This window comes from Perca fluviatilis, chromosome 5 (genome assembly GCF_010015445.1).
Source record: "Perca fluviatilis chromosome 5, GENO_Pfluv_1.0, whole genome shotgun sequence".
NCBI lineage: Eukaryota > Metazoa > Chordata > Actinopteri > Perciformes > Percidae > Perca > Perca fluviatilis.
Window position 1 is genome coordinate 16,731,566 of NC_053116.1, and position 17,086 is coordinate 16,748,651.

The 17,086-nt window shown below is 40.2% G+C and overlaps 2 protein-coding genes across 3 annotated transcripts in view; one reads left to right on the plus strand and one right to left on the minus strand.

The window, feature by feature from the left end:
* The first annotated feature begins 1,428 nt into the window (after nucleotides 1–1,428).
* LOC120559776 (serine/threonine-protein kinase fray2) lies at nucleotides 1,429–9,134 on the plus strand. 2 transcript variants are annotated; one of them, XM_039801780.1, is made up of 8 exons: nucleotides 1,429–1,552; nucleotides 1,641–1,787; nucleotides 2,594–2,674; nucleotides 2,791–2,894; nucleotides 3,050–3,258; nucleotides 6,588–6,646; nucleotides 7,828–7,986; nucleotides 8,740–9,134. In XM_039801780.1, the coding sequence occupies exons 2-8, from the start codon at nucleotides 1,749–1,751 to the stop codon at nucleotides 8,920–8,922; spliced, it is 834 nt and encodes a 277-aa protein (XP_039657714.1). In that variant the 5' UTR covers nucleotides 1,429–1,552; nucleotides 1,641–1,748; the 3' UTR covers nucleotides 8,923–9,134. The 2 variants fall into 2 exon arrangements, with proteins under 2 accessions (XP_039657714.1, XP_039657713.1); XM_039801779.1 differs by having other exon boundaries at nucleotides 1,435–1,787.
* Nucleotides 9,135–14,813: 5,679 nt separating this feature from the next.
* LOC120559825 (prickle-like protein 2) overlaps nucleotides 14,814–17,086 on the minus strand; it is a 43,585-nt gene continuing 41,312 nt past the window's right edge. Inside the window, exon 9 of the mRNA XM_039801855.1 lies at nucleotides 14,814–16,991. Coding sequence (XP_039657789.1) covers nucleotides 16,027–16,991 — 965 coding nt within the window. The 3' untranslated portion in view covers nucleotides 14,814–16,026. The remainder of the gene's footprint in view (nucleotides 16,992–17,086) is intronic.

Consider the following 17,086-nt stretch of genomic DNA (forward strand, 5'->3'; position numbering starts at 1 on the left):
AGAAGAAATGTTATGGTCTGAAAAATGTTTTCCAAGTACAGCAACATTAGTTGTAATATTAGTTCATGTGAGCTGGACAACAGAATGTTTGAGCACACATGTTCTAATATAACATTTATTAAAATAAATACATTCTCTAGGCTATTTCCTGTATTTTTCTTATTTATATATTTGAAGGAGTTTAAGCTTTTGCCCTCAGGATGTCATTTCAGGGTTAGGGTTAGGAGGACTAAGAGACTCCATGTCTCCTTCATCCCAAGTGCTATAATTGATATGCTTAGCAGCAAATAGCACTCTGGCTGCACTATTGTACATGCATTGTATGAATTTCCATTTCCCTGCTCTAGTGCTGTGATTTAATGTGTTGATGTGTCATTGATGTTGACTTTTTCTATTCTATATATGTGAACCCTGGCTGAAAAACAAAACGAATTGTACAAAATGAACTGTGGGTATCACTTAAAAAAACAAACACGGAATTAAAGTATATTCCCAAACTGAGGTCTGGGGACCATCATAGGTCCTTCAGGAGTAATAATAATCAGTTTTATTTCACTACAATTCCACTCACAGGAGACTGTGTCATGGCAGGAATGATGAGGTTGACTGTTTGAGGTAGGACTAGCCTACATTACTTATTACTCAGAGTTCAACAACCAGACTACATCAGATTTTGTGGGGTGCCGAACATAGACAAAATGCTTATTTTTAGTTTCCAATACACACTTGCCATTGTAGTGTGCCATCATTTGGTGGAAAGTAACTATGTACGTTTACTCAAATACTGTACTAAAGTAGAATTTGTAGGAACTTGTGCATTATTATTATTATTAGTACTAGTAATAGTATTTCCATTTCATGCTTCTTTATAGTTCTACTCCACTACATTTTGGAAGCCAATATTGTACGTTTTACTCCACTACATTTATATGACAGCTTTGCAGCTAGCTACTTTGCAGATTTATACTATATATACAAAATATAAATCAAATAATACATTATAAAGATTAAGCTACCCAGCAGTATATAAAGTAATTCAATTCAATTTGCTCCACTTTTGCCAGCTGCAACATTAAAGTGAACACATGAATGTATCAATAATTTTAATCCTAAAATACAATATTTATTATTATTCTGAAATGAGACATTCTGCATAATGACGCTATGTACTTTTACTTGAGTAACATTTTGAATGCAGGACATTTACTGGTAGCCTAACAGAGGTAACAGAGGCCTAGCTACTTGTGGTAAAAGATCTGAGTACGTCTCCCACCACTGGGTACACTCGTGTACATGCAGTCACGCGCAGCCTGAGTGTAAAACATAGGTTAACATGGTTAACACTTAACACATATGGCTAACCCTAACCCTAACCCTCAGCATATAAAGTGGGCTGCGCGTGCGTGTTCTCCGCTTTCGTTTTTGACAAGCTTTTATGACACAGACTGAACCTGATTGGGTGGCTGTAGAAAAAGGAAGTAAAGTTATTTTTCAGCAGACACCAGAGAAAACGCAGGTCGTTTGTCGACATAGTGAGCTATTCAACTACAAGGTAACCCGTTTACACTTGTCAGCACGATGAGATAGGCGAATCAACCGCGAGGAATACAGAAATGTAGGCTACATATTTCACTTTCCAGATGTAACGAAGAGAATCATTTGGCCACACGCGCTTCCTGGTTTGTTGGAGTCTCTAGAAAGAAAATCAGTCAGTCACACGGATCAAACAACGCTACAGACAGACAGAAATGGATCATGTACGACCGCAAGAAACCGAGCAGAACAAGGTAATGAAAAAAACATTTCCTGGGAGTGAAGAGCTTCCCGTTGTCTCAAGTTCGTCATATGCTCTGATAACACACACACACACACACCCCTTTCTTCACCAGAGTATATCTACTTTTCCTCTCAATGTTTCTTCTGATAAGGGCACCACTGAGACACACACACACACACACACACACACACACACACACACACACACACACACACACACACACACACACACACACACACACACAAAATAGAAATATACAATGGTGTTTATTTTCAAGAAACTTAATAATAATAATAATAATAATAATAATAATACTATATACTATATGTTACTACAATTTTACTCACAATATCCTCCACAATGACAGAAAATGTGAGTTGGCTATTTTTGGAAATAGATATCACTCTCCTCTCTGTTGTTATCTTGGATTTGTGTGTTACTTAGAGGTTACAACAACCATATGTAAATTAGATTTAAGTCCCCAAGGGTTTTTGCGATACTATCTATTATTAGTTTAGCCTATGAAATGTCAGAAAATAGTAGAAAATGTCCATCACAGTCTCCCAGAGTCCAAGGTGACATCTTGCTTCTGTCTGGGGCTAACAGTTTACTGTCACATAAGACTAAGAAAACTAACACACTGTCACATTGGAGAAGCTGGAACACAGGGATGTGTGAAAATTATTAATTCGTCATCAAAAAAAGTTGCCAATTATTTTTCTAATCGCCTAATTTTGTCCGCTTTTAACAATAACCATACACTACCTGCACTGCAAAACCTTATTAACTGTGATTTACATGGTTCTATTTCCTCAGGGCTCCACGTTGCGGCACAGGGAACACAGCGATGAGTCTCCCGAAAAGAGGCCCACTGACAGCTCTGCGTCTCCCTCTCAGGTACATCCTGTTCGCAGATGTCCAGCTCAAAATTACCCATTTAGACTGTATGATTGCTCTGCTCTCTTTTATAAAGCTCCACAGTGTCATACATTGGTTTACCCATGTGGATACAGGATAAGAAGAGGCTAATCAGAAGAGTGCGAAGTCCATCAAGACCAAGGGCATGGCTGTCCAATTCTTACAAACCAAAGTTTGGAGGGCCATTCTACAAACCGCGGTAAGACAGACTGGTCGAGAACAGGGAGCACTTTGTATTTTGTTTTCCTTGCAACAATTGACTTTTTTGCTGAGTTACCTGCAAAATATTGATGACGACATCGAGGGCGATTCTAGCTGTCCTAAAAGCTTTTTTTCCCGTCTCAAATGGTGCAGTTTTACAAAGGATGAGCACTCATTCTACAAACCTGGCTTTGGCAACCAGAGATACCACCACTTCAACCCACGAGGTTCCTTCCACCGGAGAGATCATTTCCAGCCTAAACCTCACCACATCGCACTGAGGGAGAGGGAACGGGAGAAGGAGAAGGAGCGGTACGAGCACAGAGAAAGCGCTGAGAGAACTTCACCTTCAAATCCAAACCGTAAGTTTGTAGTCCGTAAGTCTGTTGCAAAAGTCTGTGAAAACAAGGATAATACTTCATCTCGTTTGAACCTTTTTAATGAAGAGACTTTGACAATATGTTCGCTACCGGACCAACATTTTTTATTTTTATTTTTTTATGGTTTGGACTGTGCTCCTTAGTTTCAATTGAAGGGAATATTAATGCTACAACATTTTAAGAAAACATTTTGGGGAAGGCTTTTCCCTGTTAACATGACATCTCCCCCCGTGCACAAAGTGAGATCCATAAAGAAATGGTTTTCCGATAGGGATGTGGAAGAACTTGATTGGCCTGCACAGAGCCCACCTCCAGTCCCATCAAACGTCTTTGGCAATGGATATGATGGTCTCAGCTATTGTTTGTACTCGCTCTGTCCGCCCAACCTTACTAATGTTTAGTGGCATCGGCTTATAACAACGAGGACCTATTTCAAGATTTCTTTTTTTATAGGCCTTATTTAACTTGAGTCACGTGCATAATCAATGCAAAGACATACTTGTGAGCACACACAGTGTGACAACTGGGATTTTACAGGCCGGGTTCTCACAGCATGTTTTCTTATGTACAAGGGCATGAAATTAAATACATTTGTAAGAACCGTTGCTGTAGAAAATAAGCTTTTTGTGTTCTTTTTAAAGATGATGCTTTCCTGTGGTGTTGCGTAATGTGTTAGACTACATGACTTTAGGACTAGATACGAGTTTGGGACTTTATATGCAATGAAAGTTCCAACCAGGCTATTACAGACTTTTAATGTAGTAAATTCAATTGTAAAGACTCTTATAACCAATAAAATAAAAGTGTGGCGGCACAGACAATGGCATTACAACTATTGGAATATTGCAAGAATATTACAGGCTAATGATTTCTCCAATGAGCTGGAGGAACACATAGATAAGACCGGTCTCACAGCAGATAAATAATGAAATGAATGATGGCTGGATTCCGTCTTTAATGTTATTAGTAACACCTGTGCTTTTCCTACTGTGACATGTCAAAATGTCCGCTGTGAAAAAGATCTCTTGCTAAAAAACTGCATGAAAAAAACCCAATACTGTTATATTATTTAGTCATAACTTTGGTTCATGACTATCAAAAGTAGTACATTACGCAGAACCCCACACCCCTGCCACAATAGCCTACCCTTTTACCTACAGTATCACACACACACACACACACACACACACACACACACACACACACACACACACACACACACACACACACACACACACACACACACACACACACACACACACACACGTGTAAGCAACCAAGTAAGTGCCATAAGTGCACTGACTGGACTGGCTTCACTAGTTTTTCCACTGATGCTTTTGTGGCTAAATGGTAGCAAATCCCCACAGCCAGGCTCCCAAATGTTGTGGAGAGCCTTCCCAGAAGAGTGGAGGTGCCAAGAAGCGATATTTTTTTCCCCACTATGGCCACGCCAAGCATCGTAACCTGATTTGTACAGGTCCTATCCCCTGACCAATCGGCTATCCTAACCTTAACCACTTGAGGTGAAATGCCTTACCCCAACCAATCAAGCTGCTTCGTAGGGCGGGTCTTGCCGTGGCCACAGTGGGATTCGTAATTTTGCTGCCAGGAAACCACCAGTGACTCCAGGAAGTGACTAGACTGGCCCAAGAAATAGTCTGGCACATAAACTCTTGTAAACTTGTTGTCTTTACTCTTTTAAAACAAACAAGCTACAGCTAGTGAATTAGTGAGATTTAAAGATGCCGATCAGCAAGAAAGTGACACATTTCCCATAATGTAGAACTATTCCTTTAGTGATAATGTTTTTGGAATGAGATGTTGATGTTTAGGTGTGCACATACTTTTGATCACATGGTGTTTGGGCACATTTATGAGTTGCATGGAGTATGTTTCCATACAAAGCACTGACCTAATGCCTAAACAGAAGAACACACACACACACACACACACACACACACACACACACACACACACACACACACACACACACACACACACACACACACACACACACACACACACACACACACACACACACACATATACATACATACATACATACATACATACATACATACATACATACATACAGTGGTTAGGTTTAATATAGTTTAATACAACAAAAACCACAGCCTGAAACATGTCATAGGGTTACATAAACAAATAACCCCCTGACACACTCCCAACAGAAACATTATGAACTGCAAAATGTGATTGTTGCCACCTCCTGTACATGCATATACAGTATATTTAAATAATGTACTTTACAAGCTATATAATATCATCGTGCACTTTATTAATTGACCATTGGGTGGCAGTATAACCAAGCAGAGACACACACACGCGCACACACACACACACACACACACACACACACACATGCACATTTTCATCGACACTTTGTATTGCAAATATTTGGAGGGTATTTTGCTCATCGTGGTATCTGGTGGTTGGTAGGTAGTCACACTCTGGTAGCAACAAACCAGTGTTACATAATGCTGACCACTAAAAAGCTTTTCCTGGACTCAGTAGATGGATTATGTAGTGATGTGATGTAGTAGTCCATGCATTAGTCATTATATGTCTCAGTATATAAACTGTGTAATTTAGTTACAGGTAGATTTATTAGATACTTGCGAATTACCTCATCATTTGTCAGTGGGAGTCTGGAAGTAAACATGAGGGTTTTAAATGTGTTACGATCATGTTTCCTTGGTTCAAACACAAACTGTGAATGTTTTTGTTGATCTTCTCCTGGTATAAAGCTGTACGTTGTGTTGTTTTTATTGAGTGAGCTGTTGGTACTGTATGTTTTTATCTTCTCTTGCACCCAGGCACTGTATCTGTGCGCACACTGCAGCACTGTGGAGGTGTGTGTTTGTGTGAGTGTGGAACAGGTTTTTTGTGTGCCTGAGTGATGGTGCGATGATGGTGACTCATCGCTGATTTGTGTGAATAAGAGAGGGAGAGACTAGCCAGCAGTATATAATGAGCCATAACAAAACTATTGCTTCACATAGGATAACTGCAGTCCAGTATTACAAGGCAAAATTGACAAATATTAGCAAATTCTGCTTAAAGATATATTGATTTTTAGATACCGATACTTGCAAAAAACACATATTTTTCTAACAGGAGGCTGAAGAGAGCGAGAGAGCTCTTAGAGGGCTTTAACCATCAATGGTGGTCTAAAGATACACCTGTAGATGCTGTAGGTACCTATAGGCGTGGTCAATAGAAAAGCCAGGCTATCTCTCTACTCTCTTGTTGTGTTATTGTGTTGACCGTGTGATTTGTATGTTTTCCAGCTACCAGACCTTTCTTACCCAGATCAACGTCCAGCAGAGACAAGGACATGCAGTACATCGTAAGTTCACTAGCAAAAAGACCTTCTCTGCTTTCCCCGCTTCCGGTTTTCCATTTTGTTAAAAGATAGTGGTCCACCAATTCCTCAGAAATTACCAAATATACAATTTTTTCCTTCCAAAATATGGATGTGATGTAGGGCAGCACAGTCTGAATGTTGGTATTGTGATATGATTTACAAGCGCTTTTGACAATTCTATCCTAATTAGCAAATAAAAGCAATTTGAAGAGAAAAAAATTTCTGTCCTGTGCAATAAACAACCTAATAAAACATGGCAAAAATAAGGGCTGTAATTAACGATTATTTTCACTCATCGATTAATCTACTGATTTATTCAAGGATAGTCTCCCAAGTTTAGTGTTATGGTTTGAAAAATTAATCCATTATCTTTTTTCCCCTAATTGTTTGAGTGCTATTTTATATATATATTATATATCCATGTAGATGGTGTTTTTGTTTGTTCATAGACCTGAGCTCATAGCAGAGAATGACTTGGCTATAATGCAAACAGCCCAGGTGCTGCATTTCTTGGCTGACCTAATCCCAGCGAGGAGCGGAGCCACACACGATGAATCACTGCTGGTCACTGCTGCAGTGAAGTTAAAGTGAAGAGAGGAAGAGGAATCCAAGAATGACATGTTTTTAGATTTTCAATTTTCTAATCAGTGTTAACAAATGTGAGCTGTTGACAACATCAGCTTACCTTAAGGTACAATTTGTGTTATTAACAGGTCTTTAAATACAAGGACTAACACTAGACAACTAAATCTTCTAAGCATGTTAGTCACTGTTTCCCGATGCTCTTCAAATTACATGTACACATTTGATCCATTTCAAATTTAAAAGTAAACATTATAGCAGCTTTAATAGAGTTGTGAGTAATAATTTATGGCTACATACATTTGAGCAAATGATGTGTAATTAATATATTAATATAGCCAACTGCTGCAATTTATTATACTTTTCTTCATTTATTTATGACTTTTACTTTTGTTACTTAACACCCCTTTCAAATGTACATGTTTTGCCATTGCATACATATACAGAACAAATTCTGAATTAATATTTCACTCTCTGCAGTGTTACAAGTTGACGTGTGGAACTTAAGTCATCTTCTGGCCATTAGCAGCTCAGCCATCATCATGTTTTTGGCCAGCTGTCTCTGATTACCTCTGTTGCAGGTTTGTCAGAACGACAGGAACCAAAGCAGGGAGAGAGATCACAGGGGGACAAAAAGCAAAGAACGAGAACGAAGCAGAGACCGGGAGCTCCCTTCAACTGCGAGCCAGACGGCGACACGAGACAGAGCCATCCAAAAGAAGAGGAGAGAGATAGATGAGGTAGGGGAGTGTCATTCCATAAACACACACCTTGGGAGAAGGGTTAGAAACCGATAGAGGAAGAGCACAGATAACAGAAACTGGGATTAGAGAATGAGTGACCGAGGAAAAGATCGCCGGGAGACAAGAAAAAAAGATTTGTTTTCTGTCGTGGATTAACTTTGAAATGCTGAGCCTGAGGCAACTTCAGTGTCATTATTGTCTTCGCTTTGCTGAGCTCGACAAGGAAGGTCCTATTCATCGTTTGACATAATTGATGATGTTTTAGTTTTCTAATTGGGCAAAAATGCAAAATGAAGCTGTTTACCTCTGATCACCTGTATCACAAGAGGCTCTGACACGTGCCTTAATGCTGTCTCCAGTGTGACAGACATCACATGATGCACTGCTAATCGGCGGTGTGTTTGTGTGAGAGTGTGTGTGTGTGTGCTTCCACCCACCTGACGGGAAACATGGCCTCTTGCTTTTCATATCTCCATGGTTGCAGGATTATAGATGCATTGTGAGAAAAGGCACTCTGGCAACAGGTAGCTGGTGCAAAACATTTCCACAAAACTCGGCATACAGGCACACACAATACTAATGAACAGTTTGCATGTGTACGTTTCTGTGGATTGGTAATCCCACTAGCTCATTTGTTGTGATCTTACTTTACTGTACTTTTCTCTTCTGTTCGTCTATTCTCCCACTCACTCTTACTCTTTGCCTCCTAATACCATTTGCCCTAAAACCACAGATGGGTGTGTCTTGCAGGTGTACCATCAGGAATGTGAAATGTTTGGCCTTGTGGCCAAGATGCTGATAGCAAAGGATCCGACCCTGGAGCGCCCCATCCAGTCCGCGCTGCAGGAGAACCTAAGGGACATCGGCAAGCGTTGTGTGGAGGGCATGGAGAAATTTATAGAGGACTATGACTCCAGGGAGCTGTCTCACTAATCAGAGAAACAGTCTCCTAGCATTAATCCTACTGCTTTGTTGATAATTGTATTTCATGTGATTGAATGCTGCTTTTCTTCTTTGTTTGCCAGTAGAAGTAATACATTCGCACATTTTTGTATATGTAAAGGTAAACTTGACTGTGACTTGGACATGTGATACTGCTTCTAATGTTGAGAATGTAATGATTATGATAAAAATAATACACTGGATGCATTGGTTTAAATGTCCTTATCAAAAAGTCAAAAATCTTGATTTTAATTATAACTGATGTGCCTTTTTCTTTTTTTTTTTCGAACTTGCTTTTTAATTATTTAATTGTGTACATCAAATTAAACGTGATCAAAATATGTTCAGTAATTTATTCATGGCTATATGGGCAAGACAAAATCAAGTCCTAGCAGGAAATACATTAATTCAATTACATTTTATTTATAGTGTCAAATCATAACAGAAGTTATCTCAGGACACTCGGACAGAACCTGGCCCTTGGTGGGCGGCCATCTTACGCTACCGGTTGGGAGAGAAAGCGAGAGATACAGAAATATGACTAACTGAGTGTAATGGAATGACATGAACAGTGGCAATTATAGTAACATTGAAGATAAAGATAATAGAACCATGGCTAATAATAATAGTAGCAGAGCACGCCGTCGAGCAGGATCACGGCAGGAGCTGCAACTACGATCCAAGTGCCACCCCAATCCAAGGAAATCTGAAAGGTGAGAACTCTCGGGAAGAAGCTAAGTTAGTTGCATGCGTTAATGGGACATGAATGCACGCAGATGGAGTGTCCCCCAGCAGTCTAAACCTACAGCATAACTATGGCTGATCCAAGGAAAACCTGAGCCAACCCTAACCATGAGCTTTATCAGAGAGGAGAGTTTTAAGCTTACCCCTATTTTCCACCGGGCGCGGTTCCATTCAAGTCAATGCTTGATATTCAACCACCCGCCTCACGGCGCGTTCCAGAAGCGTGCATGAGTTGGATCTCTGCTCCACTAAAGGTACGCTCTAGGTCTATTTTCACAACACACACCCCAATATTGTATATGTCTTCTCTACAACACCACGGACAACAAGAGATTCATCTTGGAGGTGAAAAAACATAATAGACATCACAAATCCATTATATCAGGACAACGCCAGAAAAGAGACGGCATGGAGTTTAATTATAGGAGTGCTTGGAGTGAAAGGTAAATTCTAGCTTATAATTAAATAAACGTGATTGTTCTGTAAAGTGCTTGTAGAGACATTACATTTTTTGCAAGTCAGGCAGGCAAGACGCTCTGCTTCTGAGACACTCCCGGTGTGGTATGGATGTTTCGAAGGACAAACATTTTTGAAAAATTGGGGTCACTCCTAAATGTGGGGACAGTGTCTGCCTCCCGAACCAAAACTAGGAGCTGGTTCCAGAGGAGGGGAGCCTGATAGCTGAAGGCTCTGGCTCCCATTCTCTTTGGAGACTCTGGGAAACACAAGTAATTATGCATTCTGGGAGCACAGTGTTCTAGTGGGGCAATTAGGTACTATGTGCTCTTTAAGATATGATGGTGCCTGACCATTAGGCGCTTTGTAGGTCAGGAGAAGGATTTTAAATTCAATTCTGGATTTTAAAGGAAGCCAATGCAGAGATGCTAATACAGGAGAAATATGATCTATTTTCCTTGTTCTTGTAAGTACACGTGTTACAGCATTTTGGATCAACTGAAGAGTCTTAAGAGACTTATTTGAACAACGTGATATAAGGAATTACAATTGTACAGCCTCGAAGTAACAAATGCAGAACTAGTTTTTCTGCATTGTTTTGAGATAGGATGCGCCTAATGTTTTCAATATTGTGCAGGTGAAAGGCAGTCCTTGAAGTTTGTTTTATGTGGGCGCCGATGTCAAGTAACGAAGTACAAATACTTTGTTAATTACTTAAGTAGAAATTTTGGGTGTCTATAATTTACTGGAGTAATTATTTTACAGCAGAGGTTTTACTTCTACTCCTTACATTTTCACTCAATTATCTGTACTTTATACTACATTTAAAAAAATAGCCTTATTACTCCTATTTCAGGCTTGTTTTCATTCCGGCTTGTCATCGTTCAAAAAAACACACACAAAAAAAACCAATCTATCCAGATAAATCCAAAGGGGTAAGCTTCGCTTCAGAACTCGAACCTCCTATGGTGCCATTTTGACGCTACAAAGAGATCACCTCCCGTTAGCATTCCACTGACTAGCATACATTTTGGCGCCACTTTGACAGCGAATAACTTTACATCAGAAATGTTTAAAGACTCTATTTGTCCATTGTTTAGTTCTAAAGAAACACGACAATGTATGAAAGGCTCCATTACCTTGTACCTCACGTTATGGCTCCATAGCAGACGTTTTTGTAAAAATAGGCTAACGATTGTGTCATAACCAAGCGACTTACTGTCGCACAGTAGAGGAATTACCGTATAGTACAGGAGAAGCTCGCAGGCAGTTTCGACTTACGTTAGCTGTTTAGGTTTAATTACTAATGTTAACTAGCATGTTAGTTAGCAATAATTAGCCTGTGCTTATATTATCTCCTTACATATACCTACACTCTCCGTCTCTTTAAGATTGGGAATGATTGAGATTTCTCTTGGCACAGCTACCAGAAGACTTCCAACTTTCAGACATGTTGCTCACGTCACATTTACGTTGTCTCTGTCAGTTGGAGGCTGCGCAGTAAAGCAAGAGATCACCGGAAAAGTGCTTCTAATAGCCTTCACTGGTCTCCATCCAGAGCAACGGGGTCTATTGGTCCATTATATATATGTCAATGGATAAATCGCGCCATCCGGATAGAGTGAATTTGATTGTGTTTGGATGAGAAGTATAAACATACAGTATATCATTCCGACACCCTATTGGTTTTACATGATCCATCGCACCTGTACAGACTTGGTGGTACCGGTGCCTTAACGACCGTTATCTACCGGACCGTATAGCAACACGGATGCCTGCGCTTCTCTCTGATGCTCCGAAAACGGACGTTAGAGGGAACTGAAACATCGCCGCACGGAACGCTAGTTAACACTACACTCGACAGCAGGTAACGTTAGCCTACCGTTAGCTAGCAGCTGGAGTAAACACAGTTAAAATGCTGACAGCTAACGGTGTAAAAGTGTGTCTGTATTTCACTGTAGAGGATTGTAACACCAGATTGTATCTGACGTTGTCCGAAAAACAACACAGACTCAGCCTGAAATAAGTTATTGTTATAAGTTATTGTTATTACATTTTTAATAAATCATTAAATTTTGAACCTGTGGCCTTAGCAATACACAAGCTGTTATTTTTTTTTAGATCAACTTTTTATTATTTTATATTTTTTAACATACAGAACAGACAAATACAATTGAACAAGGTGCTTCCTTTTTTTGTGGAGGTGGGATAGTGCACTATAGGCCCCTGTGGAGCGGGCTAAGCTTTTGTCCTTAATGGCATTTTTTTTCACTTACCTTACTTTTACTTTTATACTTTAAGTAGTTTTGAAACCAGTACTTTTACACTTTTACTTGAGTAAAAAGCTTGAGTTGATACTTCAACTTCTACAAAAGTCTTTTCAAACCCTAATATCTATACTTATACTTGAGTAATGAATGTGAATACCAGGGCAACGTCATCCAGAGTAGCTATATCTTTAGATAATAAGAATCAGAGGTGTTTGGAGCCAAGTACAATAACTTCAGTTTTGTCTAAAATCAGGAAATTGTAGGCCATCCAGGTTTTTATGTCCTTATCGCATGCTTGAAGTTTAGCTAATTGATTGGTTTCATCAGGCTTTATATATATATATATATATATACAAAAACACCAAAAACATAAAACAACTGACACAGCAAATCTTTCAAAGTCGACCACAATCCTAAACACATCAGGCAAAACATCTGCAGCCAGATGTGGCTACCTCCAAGTCAATCAACATCCTCTTAAAAGCGACCAATGAGACCAGCTCAGTAAGTTTCATGGATTTCCGTAACTTGTTCCAGGCAGAGGGAGCAGCAAACTTAAAGGCCTTTTTTTCCCAGCTCAGTTCTAACCTTTGGAACAGACAGAAGGAAAAGATCCTGGGAACGAAGATTGTTAGTCCCGGTACTATTTACATTGATATAGGTCAGAAGGTAGGATGGAAGGAGACCTAAAATAGCCTTGTATATGAAGGTATGCCAATGTTGAAGTCTCTGTGTTGATAGAGAAGGCCATCCAACACGTTCATACAGTTCACAATGGTGAGTGAGGGCTTTCATACCAGTGATGAACCTCAGAGCTCCATGGTATACAGTGTTTAGTGCATGTAAACTTTGAGATGAAGCATGCATGTATAAAACATCACCAAAGTCAAGTACAGAAATAAAAGTGGCAGCGACCAGCCTCTTTCTAGATTCGAACGAAAGGCAGGATTTGATTCTGAAATAAAATCCTAGCTTAAGTTTTAATCTTTTTGCTGACTGATGAATATGAAGGGTAAAAGAAAGAGATTCATCAATTAAATACCAAGATATCTGTACTTAGAAACACATTCCATTTTTGTACCCTGGGAAGTGAGGATTGAAGAGAGTTTTAAATCATAAAGATTCTGTTGAAGCTTGTTAAAAGCAAGTTGTAACTGGGAGAGGGCCTGGTCTGCAGTGGGTGCAGAGCAATACAGTACAGTGTCATCAGCATAAAAATGAAATTTTACATTAGACACGTTATGATCAATGTTATTTATATAGAGGATGAATAGCAGTGGCCCCAAGACGCCTTTTGTTATTTTGAGATAGCAAGAAGTGCTGCCCTCCACCTGCACACGGATATATATATATATATATATATATTTGGGTATCATCTGCATAACAGTGAAAGTTAATAGTGTTTCCTAATAATATTGCCTAGAGGAAGCATATTTTAATGCATCAGTAGGTAAAGTAGGCCACATGTTTAGGCTTTAAGTATTTGTAAAATGAAGAAGTCTTTTTTTGATATTTGGCCTAAAGCCCGACAGATACATCAGCATGGCCGATATTGCCTCATCATAAAAAACGATTTATATATATATATCGTTATAAATGTCAGTCGATAAAAAATTGCAGCACAGAAATACCAAAGATATATACCAAAGAGAAAAATTCAGGAACACACCAGACAGACAACTTTATTTTTCAACGTACAATCTTCTACTCTGTACATATCTTGGTCACAATTATTAAAGTGGCACTTGAAGGTCAGTTTAACAGGCATTGAGGGTTTAATAAAAGATGCTATCCACTTACATTATGGGAATTGTAGGACATTGTGTTTTTCTCAACAGCTATTGGATGGATTGCCATGAAATTTGGTACAGATATCGATAGTAACTAGAGGATGAATCCTACTATCTTTGGTTTATGGCCAAATACCTGCAAAAGTAATGACATTCCTATGAGCCTCAGCTGTACTTAGTGGTAATTGCTTTTTTGCACCTGTAAGCAGCTCCTTCATTTCCCTTGAGCATTGAATTGTGGGACAATAGACCTTTTTCACAGCATACATTTTGGCATGTCATGGGAAGAAAAGCAGCAGGTGTAATTGGTCAAATCAAAACCGACTGCATTCCATTTAGGTGAGCCAGTTCCAAGGTCCTGGTATTGTGGATGCTGGCTCACTGGGACACCTGATGGAAGTGAGCCGTTGTGTTGAGGAAATTTGTTTCATCTGTGCTTTCCCTGCTATGACAAGTCAAAATGTCTACCGTAAAAAAAAGTCTACAGTGTACAAAGTTTTTTCTTTTTTCCAATGTGAGCATTTACAAAACCTACTTAGAAATAGTATGCAGTATGGATCTGTGGAACAGCTAATGTGTCACTCAAGCTGACCAATCAGAATGACTTATAGATACAACTTGCTGGTTGTTCATTAAAGTACACTTTATTTTCAGTATGAGACAACAACAACAAATCAACATGCAAGTCTCCCTATCTCTACATCATGTTATACAAATAATGATTCTTTAGTTACAAAATATATAAATATTTAAGACCATATGTACAGAACATTTACATTACTACATCCATTAGTTTATTAAGTTTATTACTATATATACATTTAACAGGTATTATTCTTTAATATTCTCATAATTATTATTTTCATTATTATTATTATTATTATTGTAAGCATTATTATTTTTTATCATTCTTAATCATCTAAGGGTAACTCAAAAAACAAGCATGTTGCAGAAGAGAAAACGGGACCATACCTGACGTTACTGTGCCTGAATGGTTCAAGGAGCAGAGGCTGTCCAGCGCTCTGTCCTTGGTAAAGCATGGAGAGCTGGCTATGTAGAGCACAAAGTTCAACAGACTATTTGTACAAGTGATAACAGGGCTAGCAAGCCAACACTATATTCCAGCAGCATTTGAATTCCACTGAGGTAAACAATGACATAGCTTGGAATCTAGCACGTAACTTTCACTATCCCAACACAATTTCTGGTTTGTCCACATAGAATAAGTTTTACAGCCCAGAGCTTGAATCACTGAGCTGCGACATGAACAGTCAGATTGCTGCAGTTCGACCAGTTTTACCTTCCTTTTTGAAACTGTAAAGGAATGGTTCAATCTCTTTGTAACATGGATTCACACACATACACACACATACATCATGGTATTTACCTTGACATACTTAGTTGTCAAATTTATCATCGTGCTTCCTGGTACCATCAGATGAGTTGATCTCTATCATTGTAAACATTACTGTTGTGTAAGCCAGCTGAGCTTCCTCTTATGATTAGATCATTTTGTGTAGGTGTACACAAACACTACCCAGTGTAGAGTTGTGTAAGCTTACAAGCACACAAAATAGGCCTTTTCTTTCTTCAAATCCAACACACACACACACACACACACACACACACACACACACACACACACACACACACACACACACACACACACACACACACACACACACACATACACACACACACACTGTCAACTGTCTCACTCTCACCTTCCCACTCCCTCTGTTCCACCTCTCTGTTGCTTTAATGGTCTCCTTACCTCTCTCCCTCTCATCTCTTTCACTCTCCTGTTCATCCCTTACCATATCTTTTCTCTATATCTATGAAAGTATACAGTTTTTGCTCTTCCTCCTTTGGCGGGTGTGCAGCTGGCCATGAATCGGTCCGTGCAGAGGTCCGTGCAGAGGTCCGTGATGGGCAGCTATCCCAGAGGGGCTGTAGCGATGGCGCAGCTCTTCGTTGTTGATGTAGCAAAGCTGCACGGGTCGAGGGATTGGTTCACCCAGGAAATAACCCTCATCTCCCTCAGACTCGGAAGAAGAGGAGCAGCTGGAGCACCAGGGGTCAGCAGCCTCCATGTACCCATCGCCCCAGCATGGCCCACCCAGCCCAACAGGTTGCCAGCCAGCATTCTGCAGGGTGAGATCAGAAGTGGTACGGGGGCAGGGCCGTTGGGGCTGCTGTCTGTACCCACCTGGCTCAAGACCAAACAACTCCCGAGCAGCATTACCGGAGGGGAAGCGATCGTAATCCTCCTGGACGCGACGGTAGGGCAGCTCTACCATTTGAGCGGGCCGGTCTGCCACCAGGTGCAGGGCATTGTCAGAGCGGGAGCGGCGAGAGCGTTTGTGGTGGCGGCCACTGCGGTGTTGACTGTTACTGTGATTTCCACGGTGGTGTTTGCGGCGCCTTGGTTGTGGCTGCTGTTGCTGCGACACCGGTTCCTGTCCGTTTATGCGTCGGCGGGGCATTCTGTCGCTCATTGGAGCCATCCGCAGGTTTCCACTGCTGCCCATCACCCCGACACGACCTTTGCCGTCAAAGCCCTGCGGCTGCGGGCCATCCCAGTACTGCAGCGGGTAGCCGACTCTCAGTGGAGCATACATGTTATTGGTGTAGGGGCGAGAGGAGGACAGCGACTCTGTGCTGTGGAACTGGACTGATGAGCTGAGGGTGCCCATGTTGCTCTTTTCAGACACATTCACACCTGAGTCTTTACTCAGGTCGGGCATGGAGAACCTAGACAAATGCTCCTGACGCTTACTGACGCCGTCCAAAGAGTTACCTGTTGAAACCATAAATCACATGTCACATTTTCATGTAATTTGGCATTATATCTTATTATATCTTATCATACCATACTGTATCATTTACATCACT